Source organism: Balaenoptera physalus (genome assembly GCF_965194825.1).
Source record: "Balaenoptera physalus genome assembly, chromosome: 13".
Taxonomy (NCBI): Eukaryota; Metazoa; Chordata; class Mammalia; order Artiodactyla; family Balaenopteridae; genus Balaenoptera; species Balaenoptera physalus.
In genome coordinates this window covers 74,728,140-74,751,176 of record NC_138892.1, presented here as the reverse complement: position 1 = coordinate 74,751,176, position 23,037 = coordinate 74,728,140, and the positions used below count along the sequence as shown (strand labels likewise).

The following is a 23,037-nucleotide window of genomic DNA, read 5'->3' as shown; positions in this document are numbered from 1 at the left end:
CAAGCCATAAACTGAGATGGAGAAGGCTTTAGGATGAGCAGGTTTCTTAGGAAGGTCAGGAGTTTTTGGACATATGAAGTCTAAGATGAACAAACTTACACTACTAGTCATGACAGAGTAACTTGTGCCAGGTTAGCGCTCCTGTTGTAAACAAAATGAAAACTTGACAGAATATATGGAACAACTATTTTCAGAAACTGGGCAATGGGTAGTTCAGGCCTGTAATCCCTGAGAAAAGGGAAACAGAGAAGGTGAGCTCTGTGATGGCCCTGGTTCTCAGTCTGGCAGCACTTTCTAGACTACAGCAACATGGGGAAACCAAGCAGAAAAATCACAGAATCAGAGTTGAAGAGATAGTAATAAAAATCTGGGAAGTGTGAAATAGTTGGAATTTGTAGAACCAGATAGAGAAGAGAGAGAACTATGCAAAAAGAACTATGGAGCTATATAGGAAAAGAATTCCATCAATCTACATAGGGGTCCCCTAATGCCTTTGACTGAAGGCTAAGCTGCACATGAGTAGAATCAGACTATAAGGCCAGACCAAAAAACTACTAGTGAGTATAAGTCAAACAAATCCCAGAGTTCACAAAGGGCTGTGAGATGTTCAGGGAACATTCAAGACATTCAGTAGAACTCCAAGAAGAGTTAAAAACAAGTCTCAAAAATATGAGCTGAACCACAAGTAACTTATGTGCCTGACAAACAAAGCCCAATACTCTTTAAAGGAATACAACAAAATCCAGATACTCAAAACACAATACTATAATTAATGTTCAACATTCAATAAAATGTTACTTGACATAAAAGCAGAAAAAATAAGACCCATAATCATAAGAAAAATCAATCCGTGACAACAGATCCAGAAATCAGATATGATAGAATTACTTATACAAGGACTTTGAATTATAAAGTCCCACCTATAAAATAGGGATTATAATAATACTCACCTTCTAGAGTTCTTATGAAGACTAAATGAGTTAAAGCCTGAAAACACTTCGAACAATGCCTGGTAGATACTAAGCCCTATACAAACATTTGTTAGATAACAAATAAGGAGCACCAATTTGAAAATAGGCCTTCTGATTTTATTGACTATTTTCCTGATTTTATGTTACATGGTAAATACATCTGCATCTGATGCTCCATGGGTAAACTGAGAAAAATTTCAATTCTTCAAAAATAAAACTGTATCAGTGATACATAATACTTTTATAGTCTTATCTTGTGTGTCCCACAGTTTTGAGGGATATTAATTTATTTCCCATAAATTGTGAGGACAAAACAAATTTCCAAGGGAACAAATAAAAGTGATGACTCTTAAGAAAGTAATGCATCTTGGAAATAGCATCAATGAAGCACCAAAGGTAAGCACCTTAGAAAAACACAAAAGAAATTGGCTTTGATGTACTTTAGAGATGAGAGAAAGTAAATCTAAATGAGAAGAGGGATTCAATGGAAACAGCACAAATAATAAGAGACACCAGAGAAATATAGCAGAGGTTTCAAAATAAAATCAGGGTAATCGTGCATTTAGGACAGACGAATCAAGCATTCGGTCAAATTAAGTAACATAATTGGTATGCAAATCACATAGGGAGATTTTCAAGATAGATATTCATGAGAAATTACATTTTATTTGAATGAGATGAACACCTCACATTACAGTTAGTATATATGCTTTCCTTTTCAAAGTACTTATATACATGTTATGTCATTTTTATGGTCACATCTCTACACCTCCTTCAAACATCTTCTTAAATGTCACTTTCTCAGTAAGGCCTTCACTGACCACTCTATTGTGTAACCCCTGCCCCCCAGTGATGCTCTCATCCCCCTTCCCTGCTTTATTTTTCTCCATAGCACCTCTCACCATGTAACATATTTTACTTATTTATTTTCTTTACTCCTCCTTAGAATGAAACTACGGTTTGTATCTATTTTGTTCACTTCTCTATTCCCAAGGGTCTGGAACAGTGCCTGGCACATAGGAGATTCATCTTGAATAAGCAAATGAGCAAATAAATTAATCAATCCAGCCATCTTAAGAGGGAAGTAGATATTATTACTATGTACTTAAACTTTAAAGGAGGTGGAAGATGCACAAAGTTTTGTTTTTTTTTTTTTTTAATGAATTGGTCTAAATGTGAAGAATGACAGGTTTGTTGCCTTTCTGGAAAAACCTTTTAGAAACTAGTCACTTATGAATGATTTTTTAAAAATTAAAATCGCCAGGGGAAGATCTGGCAGCAGACTTCTTAGTCTAATCAGAGAGCCGATATAGGAGTAACACTATTACCATGTAACCAGGGGAGCCCAAACTCAGTGCCCACAGTGTATCTCAGAAAATATAAATAAGACATCACAAATAGACATTAGAATAACTGTAATAAAATGATTCATATGTTCTACATTTCCAGATACTTACAACTTACAGGGTTTATTAAATCTGAATACAAGTAAACAATATAGAGAAAGATCACATAGGAGAAACTTACTCAGCTGCAGTAAAAATGTGGGTGGAATTAACACATATGGCATTGATAGGACTCTCATGACCTTTCATCTCTCCAACTGGCACAAAGGTATCTATGTTCCAGAGTTTCAGAATGCCCCCTCTGCAGCCACTGAGCAAAACTGGGTGGCCTGGCATCACCCCAAGGGCACAGACCCAATCCTTATGTGCATTTGGAACTTGCTGAGAAAAAAAGGAAAAATCAGCAGTTTAAGGGGAGTAGTCCAAACTGACATTTTCATACCAAAATAAGTTACAAAAGTTTTTATTGACAAAATTCAATATTTGGAACACTGAACTGGCCTGGAAACCATAAAAAACATTTTCTGTGAAGTCACTCTTCATGATTTAAAGAAATAAATCTGTAATTTGCTCCTAAATTTGCCTCACTAGTTATCATCAGTGTTATCAGTATTAAAGGCCTAGAATGTTAAAAAAACCAAATCTATAGAATCTAAAACACCTGGAAAATATACAGGATTTTTCAAACATCACTTTCTCTTCAAAGGAGTAACTATCTTACCTTTCTCCAAAATGTATCTCATGCAACTAGTTTGAAAACTACAACCTGGTGTGTAGACTATAAGGGTTGTCTCATAAAATCACTGCCTTAAATTTTGGAAGAGAACATAGAGGCCTAAAGGTTTTTGTTGAAGGCTGGAGCTAACCTATATATTTCACAATGAGTAAACAATAATTATAAGCTCAGACTATACACCATATTTTATGCATAAATATATTTATATACATAACATAAAAGTCACATCCAAGAATGTATATCTATAAAAGAAAAGCTTTTGAGTGCAATATATGCATCTGTTGCCAGGTTTTTTCTATTAACATTCATGCTACTTGTTCATTTTGTTTTCATCTGGTTTTAAGCAGGAAAGTAGGAGTAATTGCAATACATACACATGCATACATTTATAAGGAAAAGCCTGAAATTGAGTACAATTTTATCTGTTAACTAATTTCTTCCTCTGGGAATTAGGAAAAGCCACCAATGTTTGATTGTATTGACAGAACACTTCAATCCAACTATCATTCTATAGGAAATGAGAGAACCACCGCTGTTGAATGTATGAAAATGAGATGAGGAATCATTTAGACTGCTTTGACCTTAGTGAAACTTGGTACTCTTTGGAATATGTGTACATAAAACAAAAAAACAAAAACAAAATGAGAAACTGACTGCTTTACTCCAAGACTGATTTCATTTAGTAAACAGAAGCATGGGCAATCCCAGATCTTCCAACTCTTATCTATTCCTCTTTTATTTAGGAGATATCATTAAATGTTGAATGTTGCCCTTTTCATAATTAGTAACTCTGGTGGCTGATGATGAAACACTTTTTAAGAGGAAGCCCTGTTTGATACCAACCCTAAACTATGAAAATCTAAATAGAGGCTCTTCGCGTTCTTATATAGAATACTGATGACTTTGAAATACCCACTCCATCCCATGAAAAGGTTTTGCATTACCTGTAGAAGGTCTTTTTGAGCTAAATCCCATTTCTTGATTCCATTATCTCTGGAACCACTAAATAGGTTATCCCCTTGTATGGTTAATGCTTCAATGCCATCATAATGAGGGGGCTCGAAATTGTGGGTGGGACTCACAGCTCCAAGAGCCCCTTCAGTTACATCAAACATCTAAATAAAAGCAGAAAGGAAGCAGTCATCCTATTTAACTTACAAATAAGCACCTATATGTGTTCATTCATAGAAACACACACACATATATTAACCAGATATGATTTGTTTTATTTTACTAAGTTAACTAAAATAACCTGCTATGAATGACTCAGGATGAACCTGAGCCTTATCTTCACACTACTTTTGCTTACATGTCACATGTTTACAAGACTGTAAGCTCTTAAGAAAGGCAACCAGTTTTCTCATGTGTGAGTGTACAAATGATACGTTAAATAATAAAAATGCTACATATCAATCCAGTTGAAATTCAAATAAATGATATGATTGTTATTTAAACACTATTAGGTAGCTCTGCAATCTTGGTGGTCATCTCAAATTCTCCAAAGCTGCTATTCAAAACCTTTCACTCCCCTCGGTTGCTCTCATCTCTCTTAACTGTTGAACTTGTGATTTCCTAAAAAGGTTAGTATGACCAAAAATAAACTTTCTGGACCATCCTCCCAGTTACAAAAGTTTCCTTTTATTCTCAAACATTCTCTTACCCTTCCCTTCTTTTCAGATGCTAAAGTGTACCTACTTTTTCCCAAGGTTCACATCTTTGATCTGATTCACCAATTGCTACCACTTCACTCTTCACACTTTCCCTCTCCACTGAGCCCATTTCCTGAGCATATAAACATGCTCAAGTCTACCAAATATAAAATCCTCTCACCTTAACCATTCTATTGTCAAGTCACTAACCGATTTCTCATCTCTTAATCTAAGTTTCTAAAAAAGAGTACTTATACTCTTCCTATCTCTCTTTATTACTGTTTCCTCTTTTTATTCCCGTTGGTTCTTATAGGATTCCCCAAGGCTGAGTCATATCAACCCCTCTCCTTTGGCCGTGTCAACTACTCTAACTCCTTAACCATCTGCTTCTGTTTGAACAGCTCTGAAACATACATGTCTAGTCATAACTTATCTTGAGCTCTGGACTTGCCTTTCAAATGGCCTACTGGACTACATGAGAAGGTCCTCTATTAAGCATCTCAAATTTAACATCTCCAGAATCAAACTATGCTTCTCTCCTCATCTTATCTGCTACTTGCATAAAATATGAAGACCATAACATGTTCAGCATTAAAGGTGGTGATGATGAGACTTAAGCATTAGTTGGATGACTGAGCCAAAAAATTTTTTTAAATCCCTCCCAACCTATCTTCTATGAAAAGTGAGAATACATATTTAAATAATAAGACAACACAACCAGGAACCGAGTGAGGAAAAAAAGATCAGGAAGAAAAAGCAAAGGTTAGAAATGAGAAAAAAGAAAACTGATTAAGAGAAAAGGGTCCCAGGTGCATCTCAATACTTCAAATCTATCATTTAATAGGAGAATGTAATTAAACAACTTTATTATACACACTTTGATATAATGATCCTTGGAGCCAGTGATGATTAAATCTTGTCCACTAGAAATCTGATCTACAGTAAGACACATAACAGGGCCTAGGTGTCCCGTTAACTTTCCTGTGGACTGAAACCTTTAAAAAGAAAGAAAAATAATTATGTTTGAAAATATTTCTTAGCATGCTGAGCCTAAGCCTCAGCAAAAATAATCAATAGTCTTTGCTAAAACTGTTCTTTTTGATTTAACTCCACCTCTATGCAACTCTGTTCAAATTAAGAGTAAAAATAATGGCCAAACTAATCAATTCTCTGATCGAAGTGTGAGGAGTCCTAAATAAGTTATTCCAAGGCAACTAATATCATTCATGTAGTAAAAAAAAAAAAAAAAAAAAAAAATCAAAACTCCAAAAACTTGCTAAAGGCTAATTTTAACTAACCTAAGTCCAGGTAAACCTTAATCTGTTAAATGTCTCAACATGTTATAGACATATGATTGATGTTATTAGGGCCAATTTGAAATTTGATTAAAACAACTATGTCACTGATATAACTAGAAAATAACAATATGAAGAAAGTAAGATTATTTTACTACACTAACATATATTCTCACATATACACATACACATATATGTACACCCATCATATATACACATACACACATACATGTATGCACACATATGTGTATATACATGTATGTCAGAAAATAGGTAGTCCATTTCATCAGTTATTACAAAGACATGAAAATGACCAGGAATATATCTGACTGGTAGAAAAAACATGTGATGCCCATTGTTAGGGGGTGACAATGAACCTTTGTTTCATAGTCCTACCTCAAATCAAGCTGCTGGAATACAGAGATGTATTTGTCTTCTAGAATATTATTATTTCTTGTAACTCTTTTCTTAGTTACTTTGTTAAGATGAATCTGTATTTAATCATGTTGCTGAAATCAAGCAACTTGAAAAAGGATCTAACTTTTCAGCAGAAAAGAAAGTAAAGATTTTCAAAAGCTGATATCTTTTCTGCCTCATGTCATGGCTTTGAGTATCTTCCTTCATGGTACTACAACTACAAATCAAGTTTAATATCTTCAAGAATAAACCCAGTCCTCATCTCATTCCTAATTTTCTTAAACAAGCACTGTTTTCAATTTTCTACTTTTTATTTCTAAAACAGTACTCAGGACTGTTTCTTCTTTCTCTTTCTCTCTCATTTATTTATCTATAAATTATGCTTATAATACTTTCTCAGTCATGCGTTAAAATGTTACAAGTTATAACCAGTTTTCCTCAGAATTTCTAAAATAAATTTCCCTTTGTTTTACTACTGACAAAGACCTTCTAGATGGGATTATTACCTGAATTACCTATATTACCTGAATTACAAACTTTACTCAAAATCTTGTAATTGCCGGGCTTCCCTGGTGGCGCAGTGGTTGAGAATCTGCCTGCCAGTGCAGGGGACACGGGTTCGAGCCCTGGTCTGGGAAGATCCCACATGCCGCAGAGCAACTAAGCCCGTGAGTCAGAACTACCGAGCCTGCGCGTCTGGATCCTGTGCTCCGCAACGGGAGAGGCCCACGCACCGCGGTGAAGAGTGGCCCCCGCTCGCCGCAACTAGAGAAAGCCCTCGCACAGAAACGAAGACCCAACGCAGCCAAAAGTAAATAAATTTATTAAAAAAAAAAATCTTGTAATTGCCTTTTTTTAAATATAAATTTATTTATTTATTTATTTTTGGCTGCGTTGGGTCTTATTAAAAAAAAAAATCTTGTAATTGCCTTTTTTTAAATATAAATTTATTTATTTATTTATTTTTGGCTGCGTTGGGTCTTCGTTTCTGTGCGAGGGCTTTCTCTAGTTGCGGCGAGCGGGGGCCACTCTTCACCGCGGTGCGTGGGCCTCTCCCGTTGCGGAGCACAGGATCCAGACGCGCAGGCTCGGTAGTTCTGACTCACGGGCTTAGTTGCTCTGCGGCATGTGGGATCTTCCCAGACCAGGGCTCGAACCCGTGTCCCCTGCACTGGCAGGCAGATTCTCAACCACTGCGCCACCAGGGAAGCCCTTGTAATTGCCTTTTAATGGCCTTTATCCTCCATTACAAGATGAGTTCTAAGAAGATGGACACCAAATTTGTCTTGCTCAGTCTTTATCCCCAGTACCTACCACAAGTGTTGGTATAGTGCCTGCCATAATTGATATTGAATAAACATGTTAACTAATAAATAAATATTCCCTTGCTGCCAAAATTTTAAGAACTAGAAAAGAAGCTAAAATAAACACTCAAATGAAGGATAAAAGTTCATACTTCACGGCAAATAAAAAATCAAGTCAAAGATGTAATGCCTTACATTTCAATTTATCAGTTTTCTCTTTGTATTCACTTCATCTTCTTAATACTTCATCATATATATGTGTATATATATATAATCCTATATTTATAAAACTCCCGTGAAGATTTACACTTAAAGTTATATGGTTTGTAAACTGAACATTTTGAGATAATGATGCATAAGTGATGTTACAAAAAATAATTCTTTCAAAGATTTCTGTTTACCAGAAATCTTGTTCTCTTTCTGGTAAACAACACAACTTATAGACAAATATTAAGAAAGGCTATTTTCCTTCATATATATTTTTCCCAGCAATGGAGATTAAAAGAAAGGAACATTGTGAGTTTGCTAACGAGGACATAGACATTCAGAGGTGCTGAATCAAACAGAAAAGTCTAGGTTTTTATATTAACTTCTGGGGTTACACAAATTAGATTTCACACACACTAATGTTATTAATGTGTGAAAACTGCATTTGCCATATACAGGAACTACATTTTCTTTAAAATTCTACCTTTTAAGATCCCACATTCTGACAGCATTTCCAGAAGCTGCATAGAGGAAGGTGCCAGTTGGGTTCAGTGCAATTTGATTGATTTGGTTTTCCCCAGAAGGAATAGCAACTGTCCGGCTGGTGGTGGCAGAACAAGCATCTCCAAGAGTAACTTGACCTGAAGACCTTAACAGGGACAAAGTAAAGCAAAATAAGTCACATTTCTGGACAAGAGTTAGTCTTAGAATTCCTTAAATTCCTAGGAAACTGGCTGTAGACAACAGGAAGATCTGTGTTCTTTGGTGACTGTATGCACTGTGCCTAGCACAGCACCTCATACACACTAATAAATAAACATTTTGATAGTTAAATGAATAAATGAATGAAGAAAACAAGATGACATGGCTTAAAACTCTTAATTTGCAAGTTACTATAACACTAGGAATTCTGGGCCCTGTTAGGGATGACTTAAATATGAGTCAGAAAAGATTAGATGACAAAGACAAAAAAAACTCAAGAAATGATACAGTGTCACAAAATTAGTTCATTTTCCTGCAGCTTCCAGAAGTTCCCTGAGGAACAAGCCTACCAGTATTCCTTTCATATATAAGATTTGCCCTTATGAATTAAAGACATTAAGGACTTTTTGTTTTCAGTTTTTGTTTATTTTAACCCAATCATATAAGGATTATTTACTATATGCGAAAGACTTAAATATGATTTATTTCTATTTCCTCAGCTAAATTCTAAATGGTAAGTATATTTTAAAATTCTGAAACATTTTATTAGCAAACTTCTAAAACACCAAGTTATAATCAATCTTTTCAAATTTGATTTTAATGAGTCAACTGGATTGGTAAATTTCTAACATAAGATACAGTGGTTTTTTTCTACAAAATTTTCCACAAGAGACCTGTATTCATTTCAGTAAATAATTAGTAATTCTCAAAATATAAAATAGCACTCAAATGTTAATAATCCTCACTCTACAAATTAGTAAAAATTAACCATTCCTATGCTCCCTTCTCTTATTTAAACCAACAGAGTTCACCTTAATTTTAATTATGTAAAACAGTTCATCAATCTTACAGCAAAAAGAATCACTATTTGCTCTATATTTTAAAGACATACATATATGATAACAGACGTAGAAAACAAATTCATCCTCCAATTATCCAACATAACCTACAGTTATGAAATATAGGCTAGCATCAAAGCAGTGTAAGTCTTAAGAAAACTCCTCAATTAATTAGCATGTATTATTCAATACATGCTAATTAAATTTTGCAAGTACTTCTTAACAGTCTATAATGGTGATTTCAGCCATTTTCCAAGGAGTGGTACTCATCTGAAGCAAGTAATGTAAATCATTTAACTACATCAATTAATGAATACTATGAAAATTTAATTCCTTAGTTATTTGGGAGGGAGGAAATATGAAATGTGTATTTAGTCACAGATCAAATATGACTTCTCCTTTCCTGTTTAATATTGAGCTATTGTATTTTATTTTCTCAATAGTTTTTTTTTCACCTTATTTTATCTGTGTTCTTATTATAAACACTTTCATATTCTTTGCAAGTGGATAGGTATAAATAAACAAAAATGCATAAATAGGCCTATCTTTTCTTACATTTTGTAAACAAGAACTATTTGCCCTTTATGCTGTTTGTCTTTAAGTTACTTACGTTAGCGTTCGAATGCACTTTGCTGAATCTCTGATATCCCACACCTTAATATAAGATGTTGACACAGTGAAGACCAAACTTGTATAATTACAGTATTTTACAGATACTACATTGTTGGGATGACCTCCCAGTGACATTATCTCCTGCCCAGTCACCAGATTCCATACTTTACAAGTACGATCTAAAAACAAACAAATAAAAAAGAGGAAATACTGTCAATATGAGCTAAATTAGATTCTCTTAACAATAACAATTTCTCTTCTATGAGAAAAAAAATGAGATAAGAAAACAGTAATTATTTAATTAACTTGCAGCAGGCATCCTAACTCTATCCTTGACACTTTGCAGCAGGTTCAAAGGCAAAGTAGGTATAAAGGATTCGATGAAAGCCAGGATATCTGGTGTATGCATTATGTGGTATTAAAAAATAATTATACAAAATTTTGAAATAGACATATTAAGAGGATCTTGTTTCAAATTGCTCCTGAATTTAAAATGGCAATCCCAAATCAGCCTCTTTGAGACATTTTGCTTTGATCACTCTTTTATGTACTCACCACACTCCACACGTGGGAATACACACAGCTTTCTTTTCCAGGGGTCACTGATTGATTTCATTTTTGACCCAAAAACATAATCATAAAACTATTCTATTTTTTTTTTGACATGCTAAATATCTAATTATCCTGGACTAATAAATTTAATTTGAATCATTAGAAAATTCTTTTACAGAGCAAATTTTTTAAATTGGGGAATTACTTGCCATTATTCACAATTCACAAGTTCTAGCTAGACTTTCCCCTCACTTTGTAACATCCCTAAATGCTAAAAAGCTTTGACTAGCTTCCCAAATTCCTGTACATGCTTCCTTCTCACTTTTCTAACCTCACTGTCCACCACTGCCCCTACATATACTCTACTTTTCAATCCAACTGAATTCAGTTTCCAAACCCACTTCTACCTCCAAGTCTCTGCTTACACTGTTCTCTAATCTTGGTTGCCAATTCTTACCTGTCAAATCCAAACAATCCTGTAAGGTTCATCCTAAATGCCTCCTTATCAAAGCCTTCCTTATTTTTCACAATTTAGCATAACCTCTCCCTTTTCTGAAACCCTGAAACTCTTTGTCTATAACTCTTCAAATCGTTTACAGTTAATTTCTATTTGCCTACAATTGCACCAAAGGGGTTAAGAGTGCAGGTTTGGAGATGAGTAGACCTAGGTTTCTAATCCTGGCTCTTTCACTTACTAGTTAAGTTTATCTGGGAAAATTATTTAATTTCTTGAATCTTCAGCTTCTTTATCTGTAAAATTAGGATGCAACATGTATTTCATTGGGGTTATTGTGAGAATTAAATGAGATAAAATTTGCATAGTCTCTGACATAGAGTAAGTGCTCAAGGAATGGTGGTTGCTACCCATCTTATTCTCTTTACCACACTGTACACTGTAATGGCCTTTTGTAGATTTTCATATAGCCTGCATTACTAAGCTCAGGGCTTTGCATGTATTAGGTGCTCAATTACCAAAAGGAGATGTATTCCCTCACCATTCTGTTCACATAACATCAACACAAGTTTTACTATCTTCCCAACTATGCAATGATTTTATATTTTATATAATTCAGGAGTTGAATGAGATTATCTCTCAGGTTCTTATGTGTCTTAAGCAGTTTGACATTTTTAAAAACCTGTTAAAATGTAATCATTAAAAAAAATATATGTTAAATATCCACATGGCACAACTACTAGCACCTTTTGATCCAGTGAAGAGAAGATCATCAGTAGAATCGACACAGAGCACAGCTTTTGTATGCCCTTCAGCTATGTGAATACACTGAAGTGGAGACGCTCTGATTCCTTTCGAAGCTGGAAATGGGTTGATTATGCCCCTGAGGTGGGGGAAAAAAGTAAGATTTACTTTAGTAGCTATATCATGAAACTACTTTTAATTTTTTTCTCTGGCTTTAAGAAGTCTTTCTAAATAATTAGTACTGTAATAAAATCCAGATTGCTCCCTTGTCTCTTTTTTAAGCAAAAGGACAGAGACAAAGTGTGAAATTATAATAGTAGTGATGGAGTGCATCAACTAATTTGGCATCAACTAGCAGGTGCATTCTGCAAAGAGCAAAGTCATGATAAACTGGATTTTCTTATTAACAATTTCATCTCTTCAAAATTTAATGAAGTAATATTGGGAGCTGTTCAAATATAGTGAATTATGAAAAATGAGAAAGCATAAATGATGGATAACTGGAAGATGTGACTATCAGCCTGGAATGCGACTCTATGTCAAAAAAGACATTCTAGGGCTTCCCTAGTGGCGCAGTGGTTAAGAATCTGCCTGCCAATGCAGGGGACACGGGTTTGAGCCCTGGTCTGGGAAGATCCCACACGCCGCGGAGCAACTAAGCCCGTGAGCTACAGCTACTGAGCCTGCGCGTCTGGAGCCTGTGCTCCGCAACGGGAGAGGCCGCGACACTGACAGGCCTGCGCACCGCGATGAAGAGTGGCCCCCGCTCTCCGCAACTGGAGAAAACCCTCGCACAGAAATGAAGACCCAACATAGCCAAAAATAAATATAATAAATAAATAAATTTAAAAAAAACAGAACAACTTTTTTAAAAAAAAAAGACATTCTAAAGAAAGTATAATACATACCACCTAAAATACTAAGGAAGCAAATTTCAAACAAATTTGAATAAATACAAGAATGATTGCATAGCCAGAAATTCTAAAGGGAGAATGGCTCAAAAATAACAAAAACTTTTAAAACTCTCACCATCTCAAAGAAGATTTCTAAAAAAGAGTAAGATTTTAAAAGAATAGTGATGCTCTTTAGGGAGATTTCTCATAATTTTAATATTTCTGGAATTTCTGCTTTATGCCACTAGACTATGAACTGTGAAAATATAAAATTTATCAAAACACTGTCCCTATCCCAAAGGAGGTTAAGACAGGATCTGAACTGAAATAATTGTATTGGGAAGACTAAAAATGAGAGTGAATTAAGAAATGATAAATATATAAGTTGGATGTATCTTTGCTCAGAGCAGGAAGAAAAATTATGTTGAAATATGTCCATTATATAAGACAGATGGCATAATGTTAGGACAGATTCAGGAATAAAACAAAGCTGTCTGTTTCCATCTTCCTGATGAATGAGAACAACCTTTAAGATTCAAGGGACAGAAATAATTAAGAAGAAATGTAAGCCCAAGATACATTAGATCTGACAATGAAGACTTATTCAGTGAGTTCAAGTATTTCTGTTTTTACATCATTAGATCACAGGGTTGTGAAAGTATATACCATTGCAGAGACAAAAATCATTGTTGGTATACTAAGAGGATCAATAAAGGGGATAAAACATGTAGACCCAATTTTCCAGAAAGGAGAAAAAAAAGTGGATTTCAGAAATTACAGATGAGTAAAACTTCTTGTTGAGTCTCACAGAGGAAAATATTAAACAAATAATTACAAACACTTAAATGCTCATCAGTAAGAGATAACATCTCACAGGGGAAGTTCCTTGTAGAATTAATAGGCAGGAGATTAGGGGAATGTCATATTCACAATATATGTTGATTCCAATAAGGTCCATACAAAAAGCTTTTCAAATGATATCCCTATGGACATGTTGGGTAAGTATGAAACTGTTGTAGTAAGGTAGTTCCATCAGTGGCTGAAGAGTCACCCCTAAAGAGTCAATGTTCCTCTCAGTCTAGAAAAAGGTCTTCAATATCTAGTCAGTCTTTCCCCAGAACTCAAGACAGATATGGCATGTTTATTTAATTGATATTTTAAAGAGCTGTATTGTCTAGAAAAATTACCCAAAAAAATCCATTTAAGTATGTACTTAGCACTAAAATATTCATTGGATAAAATTTAAACATAAAATTTATGTTGAAGATAGAACAGAATGCTCCAAGTAGGAAAGGGGCTTAATTAGATTTTAAAAGCTAAAGAAATTTGTTTATTGAATACAAGATCAATGGATCAACAATTTATGATTCCTCCACCAACACTTTCAATGACTTGTGCAATAGAAGTAAGTATTTCAGGAGAAAGAAAGCAATAGAGCTACTATATTCTGCCAAGGCCACATCTGGAATGAGGCTGAGTTCCAGATGCCACATTTTAAAAACAGCTTTGAAAAATCAGAGATTTTCCAAAACAGTGGAAGCAGAAAGAAGGATCTGCAGACAATATCACATTAGGAACAGATGAATCTAAAACTATGGAGCTGATAAGAGAACCTTCATCGGAGAGAGCATACAAAAGCACAGTTAAATAGCTGAATATTTAAAGAGCTGGCACATACACACAAAAAAGGTATACTGGATTAAATCTAGCATAGCTCAAGAGGGTTGATGACAGACCAATGAATAAAAATTTAAAGGAGGTAAATTAGGCTTAGGATTTAAAAAGAAAAACTTTATTTTTGGGATTTAGTTATAATGATTTCAAAAAGTCAAGGGAGTTCCCCATTACCAGAAATAAGACCAGGAATTGTTACCACATGGGTGTATAATTACAAAATAAAAAGTAATATTTGCATTCACACATCAATTTGAGATTCTTGAAATTAATGCTCAGTAACTTGTTAGATTACCAATCTAAGAACTTAACCAGATTAAAACTGAAATGGTAGCAAAACCTCCTCAAAAGCCTAAAACTGCCATTTTGAAATCCTATCAATATTATGTGGGGTTTATAGCTATGAACTGAAGCCATTAAATTATAACTATTGCTTCAAATGTTGAAAAGTTATGATCTAATGCATAGTCAATTGCTGCTCTTCTAAAACATTAAATATATATGTATGTATATTCTAACAAGCTGATTATAAAGAAAAGAATTAATGTTAATAACCTAAGAGCTGTTTTGATCTGCATTTAATGACACAAATCATCCTAAGAAAAAAGCTAAACAGTACCCTTGGTTATTTAGCACTATGTCTCCAAATGAGTTCCTTCCTTCAGATTACTATCTTTATCCTAAGAATCTATTAACGTTTCCTGATGATATAATGTGCAACACAATTCTGTCATGTCAAAGGTTGTAATATTACAAAAGTGAATATTTGCCTCCAGTAACTTATGTATGGCATAGCCCTAGAGACCAGGATGTGTCTTTTTCATTCTTATGTGTTTTATTCATTCAGACTTCTGAAGAAAAATAATTTCAACATTAAATATAGCATCATATTTATTAGATACTGAAAGATACTCTCAAATATTCAGAATGTTAGAGTTAATATTTTATAGAGATTACCTTATACAAAAGATAATAGAAAAAGTACAGAAATTGGAAACATAAATCCATGGTATTTCTTTCTCTATTAAAATTAATCTATCCACATTCTGAAGTATATAAATCAACTTTAAAATAGTTTAAGGTAAGGTTAAATATTGCAAACTTATACAACAGATCTGATGTGAAGGGAAAAAATGCTTATTTCTGATCCATGCAAAACCAGTAAAGTCTTGTAATACTGTGAATAAGATTAATTTCCTCTCCCTTCCCCTGCCTACCTTCTGGAGGATCTACTGATGATCAGGAAAATGGCCATAAAACATGGGAAAGAAGTGCAAAGTGAGAGGAGACAAACTGATTAGTGGGAAGAGGAAATGAAAGGAAAAAAGAGAAATTAGGGGTCCAAAAAACCCATAAACATGAAAAAACGCAACATTGTTATTTGAAAAACAGCATCTACCAGTTAAAACTATTTATTATGCTTTTAAAATTCTTTTACTTTCTATATCTTTCTATATTTTAGGTACCATAGTGTCCTTTTTTTCCCTAGTATACCTTTTTTTAAAATCACAAAGCCTGCCATAAACTTTTTATTTAAAATCAATAAATCAACATGAAAAAATACCTTATTCACTTCCCATGCCTTGAGGTGGAAAAAACCATTGAGGAGCAAACCTTTACATTAATTTTCATAGAACTTAATTTCTTTAAAGAAAAGTTTTAGATTATAGACAGAATATAAATAGCACAAATTTTTATGCTATTATATAAAAAGTTTACCACTACTTTGAAAGGTATGATCACAAAAATATATTAAAATTAATGTTTAAAAAATCAGTGTATTTATATGGTTTATAAGTTATGAATGCAACAAAAATGAGATTTGTTTAAAGTTTCTAGGAAGGCATTTTAGAACATCACTGAAATGCCAGAACGTAGGAAAGAAAGAAAGTACCTGTGTACCTCCGACAGAGAGGAATCACTTTCATCAGACCTACAGTGAAAGAGTTAGAATTATGAGGAAAAAGAATACAGATGTCAACAGGTAAAGACACTGAGATTGAACTGATTCAACAGTATGAATAACAGAAATACAGCAAACATTTCCTTTACAGTGTCCTGCTTTTCTATTTGCACTGGATATCAGCAAATTCAGTGACAGCTAAATTAGTTAAAATTTTGTGCTTATGTTTTCTACCAAGATTTGGGGGGAAAAACTTTCTCTTACTGATCCACAGAACCCAGCTATCCTCACTTTCTAAAATGTAGGCCCTGAAAAGGAACAACATCAAGCAAGTGAAATACATCACTTCAAGACTCTATTTAATTTGACTAGTACTAGAAAAATTTTTCGGTTTCAGTAGTCATTGACGAACTTTATTCCTCTTGATAATTACTTTAGATTTAGACTCTCACGTGGAAGTTTCACAAATACATTATATGTTTGCATGGAAAGCAAATCATTCAAAATTTAATAACCTTTGATTTTAATTCATCTCAAAAACATGGAGTTCTTCTGATTAGGCAGTCCCTCAGTAATAGTTGGGAGGTTTTACTGGGATTTTAAAAACAGGTGAGCCACTCCTGTCAGCCTTAACCTGAAACCTCCAGGACTGACAATAAGTCTGGTTATCATGAAAATCTATTTAGCTTGTATTGTTATATAATATCCTTGGGAAGAATGAGGATAGAGTGAGTGCTGGCATATATGTAATCAGAAACAATGTGTGGGACCTACTTCTAGCTGGTGAAATATGCTAGACTCAAAAAGGAGACCAAAGAAAGTCATTAAAAAGGTAGGTGAGTTTTTTGAAAGTGTAGTCAGTTATTCTAAGTTTTAGTTTATAGAGACTACAACAGAGTTAAATGATTGGTAGGTAGCTCATAAACTATTTCAGTAAAAAATATGGAACTATAATTAGATTGTCAAGATTATCAAAAGACCAACAGAAAAATTTTATGACTGTGAATGCAAGGGAGACAAAATTTAGTAATTCTTCATCATCGCTAGTGAAAATGGACTTCCTAAAGACATTCTTAATGTTCTTCTACTCTTTCTCAATTAAATGAGAGGTATGATTTAACAATGTTCAAGAGTCTTTTTTTAAATATATTTTTTAAAAATATAAAAAAAAAAAAACCTATCTAGATCATTTGAAAGGACATGTCATCTGATTAAACTATATTAAAATCTAATTTTAATATAGTTTAATCTAACTGATTAAACTATATTAAAATCTAATCAAAAATGTTATCCAAAAATTAAGTAGATTAAAGAATCTTTCAAAATGATGGTGTGTCTCTCTAAGTCTATAGAGCCATTTGGCATGATCTAAACATGCCAGACAGATCTTAAACAATACCCTGTAAATTTCAGAAATCGTTGATATATACAGGGAGATTATAGCATAGAAAACAAAGAACTGGTGTGGGATACTGAATATCAAGTACATATATTATCCAAAATGCTATCATTCAAAATCAAAGCAGACAAGTCAGAGTTAATAAACACCTTATGGCAACACTGTTAGTATGAAATTCTTGCAAGAGAGATTCTGGCTCAGTGTGGGAATATTTTTCCACTTCAAATTTAATGAAAATTATATTTTCCATACCCCTCCAACTTCTCTTCCCCAACAACCCCTGAGAACCCCTGAGTTCTACCCCCTCTACCCATAAAGGTACTCTTTTATCCCAAGAATACAATTACTCAAGTTTTGTGGCGGATTTGTAGAACAACCAAATGATAACAACATGTTACACATATGGCAATGCTTTTGTAAGCTGTTATATCCACCAAAGGTAAAATAATTTGCCTCTTTTCAAAGCAGGCTATCTGGATTAGAGGCTTTTATAGGCTCAATGAGCTGAAAAATCCCAAGAAATGTAACTTCAAGTGGTCTCAAAGATTTTTCAATCCCAATTTACTTGTAAAAGAAAAGGTAAGACAAGTGCTTAGTATAGCAATGCAAATCTATAGCAGGGAATAATGTTCAGCAGGAAAATTAATTTCTCTAATTTTGTCTATATGGTTCATTTCCCATTGGAAAAACACATGAAATATGGCAAGAGTTCACAAGTCAGACTCCATCTCCCACACAGAGAGAAGGCTAAATGTTTTCTAACAGACTGTATTGAAAGGTTCAGAATATTATAATGAATAATTGGGGCTCTTTTACATAATGACTTACTTATCCTGCTGAACTGATGTGTTTCCCTGAGAAACAGTAAGACGATTAAAAACATTCAGTTCATTACGGGGCCGGCTTGGTGGGGAAGAAGGAGGTGAAAGACTAGCCTCTGAGGTTCCAGAATCTGAGCTACAAGAAAAAAAGAACATTAAATAGGTGGCTTTAATTGGCTTTGATTTGTTAGAAATGTTGTAAGAAACATGCTTTTTTAAAAAAGCTTTTCATTATAGAATTCCTTCCTTGCTTCCTTTCTTCCTCTGTTCCTTTTTATAAGATAAAATGCACTCTGAACAATTTAATTAAAATTTTTTTTCCACTGAATCTTGTTACACTGGCCACAAGATGGCACTAAAGAAAAAGTTCTGTCTGCTAAAATCTAAAGTCAGTATAAATAAAGCAAGCCAAATTTAAAATTATACAATTTTAGAGTTGAGAGCAAGTTGTTCACTTTACAGATGAGGAAACAGACCCTGAGAGTTTAAGAGGAATTTGCCTATTCAATTGATTCATTCATTTATTTTTAAATTACTTATTTGCTCCATCCCCTACCTCCTGCTTATTCTTAAGACATTCGATTCAGTAGAAACAGGTAAATTACATCTTTAAATACAGGAAACAAGGATGATTAGAAGAGCAACTTCCATGACATTCACGTCAGCTAAACCAGTGGTCAAAGTAGAGAGTGTGCATGTTGGTACAAGGGAGGAGGATGGTATAGGATCATCCACTTGGGTACAGAAAATATATGAAAACTTCTTTCATAATTATTTTTATGTTAAAGAAATTGGCTTTATCAATACTTAAATATAGATTAGTATTGATACTCCTACTCAAGAGCATGTCAGAGATCTACCTGCCATATGCAGCTCCTTAGGTGACCTGAGGGAGATCTCAGTGTGCCACAGGGTAGAAAGGTGACAGTGGCTCTAACCCATTTTTAACTTTCTGTGTGTTGTGGTGTTGTAATTTACAAATGCCCACGTAAGTGGACCATCAGATTATATTGTGTACTATTAAGCAAACTAACCCTCACAAAACACACAAATAGCTTTTAAAATATTTCAACAAAAAAAACAATTAAGGATAATACCAATTTAAACATAAAAGAACAGCAAGAAAATGGCACAAGTCACACATCTTCTAAAACTAGATTTCTGTTAACCACTTTAAAGAGGTGAAATCAATGTCAGTTTTATCAGATGACAGTCAAAATTAATTTCAAAACTTTCTAGAAGACTATTTGAATTGTAGTTTTAATAAACCTCTCCTCAAAGGTATATTAATTCCAAAATGATATGCACAAATAATTGAAAAATAAATCAGACTATATGAATGGGGACAAGTGCTCAAATTTATTTATAGGTGTTACCAAGAAAGTTAGACTACTTATACAAGCCAACAGCGGACTTGATTGTCTTGATTAGTCAAATCAGTCACAATCCCAGAGTCAGTCTGAATACGGAAAATAATTTCACTATTGTGCTTTAGCATCTAAGTGCATCAGACATTTTATACAATCTAGTAGATAAAAAGCATGGGTAACTTACTGTTTTTGTTCCTTGGCCTTTGATTTTTCCCCTTTCTCATATGCCTTTCTCCTTGTTACAGGGGAAGGCTCTGGTAGCTTTTTTTCTGATAAAGATGACTGTCTGGAACTAAGAGAGAGAAAGGTTCTGTAATCATCTAATTTTAAATATATACATATAACTTTGGCAGATAGTCAACCTAAATTTTTAATAGATTAATAACTGGAACTTGAGAAAGATTATTTGGAAATTAGAACTAGGACAGGAAAATATCACATGAGTTATTTTTAATTAATGGGAGCTTGATAACTATATATTTAATTTTTAAACTGGCAATTTTGTCAAATACATACATGCCCATTATCTTTGAATGTAAACATCAATGCTATACTGCCAAATAGCTAAAATAATTTTTTAATTTTAAACATTAAATGTTTAAGTTTGATTAGAATTGCTTCAGTTGAAGAAAAATTGTCTTTATAGTTTTGCAAGAACAAAAATATTAGAATATCAGAATATGAGAAACAAAGATTTAATGAATTAATATTTACACAGTCACAAAAGAATACTACAGGTAATCACAAAAAACTACATTTTACTTAACTAGTATTTAAGTATTAGTTATCTATATCTATTTTAGTACTAAAAATATTTGTTTTATTATAGACTTTAAATGTTCAATAGTGGCTATGTAATTAACAATTTAAGACTATGATTTTTGTGTACAGTGGTAATGAATTTTAATTGAAAAAAATGAATTTTTTGCTATCCTTGACTACTTTTATTAATAAGGAAAAAAACCACTAAGGAATTAGCAAGCAGGATCCCCAGAATGGGCTTACAATGATTCCTATTTGAAAGTGAAAACTAAATATAATTAAACTTCACGTGCCTGATTTTTCTAATTAGAGGAAATCACATTTTAGAAGTTCTGGATCATTTAAATCATAAGGCCCACTTGAGTAAATTCTTTTACTTTATGCAATGGAAGTCATGTAGTAATGGGATATAAGAGTTACTGCACCAAGCACATGACCAACTTTTAAATTTGTACAGAATTACACAAGCATCTTAATTTATGAAAACTTGATAATAAATCATGTGAAGAGACAGTGTCTAAAAGACATTTTCTACAACCTGTCATAAATGATACATTTTTAAAATGAAAAACAAAAGGGCAAAAAGAAGGTATTACCTGAATTCTGGATTCCAGGTCATAGATTTAGTCTTGAAGTTCCAAAAGTCTCTATTCATCTGATAGACTAAATGCTGAACACATAGGCGTCTCTAAAATCTGTTCTCAGTTCTATATCACTACCTTCACCAAAAGCATTTTTCTACTGTTATCTTATCAAAAAAGCACTGAAGCCATAAGCTATACTGGTTAGCAATCTCCAAGAGCAAATCTAATAGTTAATTACATAAGTCACCTCAAGCACATGCAAGATAGTTCTGTCATTAAAACTAATTTTGGAACTAAAGGTAGCAGATGGGCTTACTGAATGGAAGACAGTGAAAATATCTTCATAAGATGAAGAAAGTTATGGGAAACAGATGTTCAAGTTAGGGTGGAGAGTTTGTTATATTTTATTATTTACAGAGTCATATAGTATGAACCATTTTTTGGGCAATATTTCCCAATGCAATGATGTGTTCATTCAATAGATCATTTGCTAGATCACATGTGAGAGTTAGTTTGGAAAAAAGCCATTAAAAATCTTTACCAGTGAATGACTGATGTAATTTTAATATAACTAACAAAACACATACACACACACACACACACACAGGCCTGTGTAGGGAAATCTTTGTTCTCAAGATAATAATGAAGAATTTCTAAATAAGTTTTGTTTTGAATGGAATGTTTTTTGCTAAGATTATCATAGAGAGGAGAGGTAATATTTCCTCCTTCAAATCTTTAATAATACAATATTTATACTTTATGTGTACACTCATCCCAGACATGCAATGTGCTTCAAGGCAAAGAATTAGGAAAATTCAAAATGTATTATTTGTAACTGATATTTGTATTTTTCTTTGAAAGTGTCAGCAAAGGTTTACTGTCTTGACCAGGCTCTTAGAACTACGATATAATGTAATTTAGAGTAAATTTAAGAATCTTTAAAGCTTCTGTTTTATATAATGGTTTTATAGGTATAACTTTAATCTAGTTTAGGTGTTTCTAAATAAATTTTGTCTGTAATTCACAACTTAGCCTTTATAAAAATTATAATCTTTAAGAAAGACCCTAAAACTTAGAAATAAGACTAAGCAATTCAACAAAGAACATCTCATTTAAATTATTTTGAATGTCCAAAAATTTGGAGACACAACACCTAACAGAAATTACTTTGAAAACTAGAGATCTTATTTACATAAATTTTTAAAAATAGAAATAAGAAATAAGCAACATGCATTTTTTTTTTTTTTTTTTAAAAGAGAAAGCCAAAAGAAAGGAAGTTAGTGTAGCTGGGCCAGACTTACATGCTGCCTATCTTAGAAGGGAAGCCAGATGGGGGAGGGAGCTCTTTTTCCCTAGCAGAAGTACTTGTCTCTGTATTCATTCCAATCTCTTGCCCTTCTGCAACAGGTGTAAGAGGGCCAGGCAAGGAGCCATCTCCTGTACTAGTGTCTGAAGCTAGTTCACTGCTATCTGCATACAGCAATTCCATTTGAGTGGTGGTTCTCCTTCGGGCCTAGTCAGAGAATGGAAGGAAAAGCAATCATGTGCACATTTTCGCAGGAAAGATGATTAGGCGATATTTAATATTAGTTTGAAATAGGTAAAACATTTAGCGTGTCTTTTCCTAGCAAGTGTGTCAAACATAACATGTAAGATAGTGGCAAGCCAGAGCTACAGCCAGGTAAGACCTTTAGAGGCCATAATAATAGCCAACATTTCTATTGTATGCCAGAAATTGTTCTAAATACTTTACTATATTAGTATATACTATCATTATCCCAATTCACAAATGAGAGAACTGAG

The 23,037-nt window shown here is 33.6% G+C and overlaps 1 protein-coding gene across 18 annotated transcripts in view; it reads right to left on the bottom strand.

The window, feature by feature from the left end:
* Positions 1 to 23,037, bottom strand: part of KIF21A (kinesin family member 21A) — a 172,279-nt gene that overhangs the window by 3,463 nt on the left and 145,779 nt on the right. For 4 of the 18 annotated variants that reach the window (XM_082419230.1, XM_082419242.1, XM_082419243.1 and 1 more), the window contains 11 exons: positions 22,536 to 22,747; positions 20,073 to 20,180; positions 18,526 to 18,654; positions 16,290 to 16,328; positions 15,613 to 15,627; positions 11,831 to 11,967; positions 10,077 to 10,257; positions 8,410 to 8,574; positions 5,580 to 5,697; positions 3,998 to 4,168; positions 2,499 to 2,698 (listed from right to left, as the gene is read on the bottom strand). In XM_082419230.1, coding sequence (XP_082275356.1) covers positions 2,499 to 2,698; positions 3,998 to 4,168; positions 5,580 to 5,697; positions 8,410 to 8,574; positions 10,077 to 10,257; positions 11,831 to 11,967; positions 15,613 to 15,627; positions 16,290 to 16,328; positions 18,526 to 18,654; positions 20,073 to 20,180; positions 22,536 to 22,747 — 1,475 coding nt within the window. The remainder of the gene's footprint in view (positions 1 to 2,498; positions 2,699 to 3,997; positions 4,169 to 5,579; positions 5,698 to 8,409; positions 8,575 to 10,076; positions 10,258 to 11,830; positions 11,968 to 15,612; positions 15,628 to 16,289; positions 16,329 to 18,525; positions 18,655 to 20,072; positions 20,181 to 22,535; positions 22,748 to 23,037) is intronic. The other 14 variants (XM_082419241.1, XM_082419244.1, XM_082419239.1 and 11 more) reach the window with 8 other exon arrangements.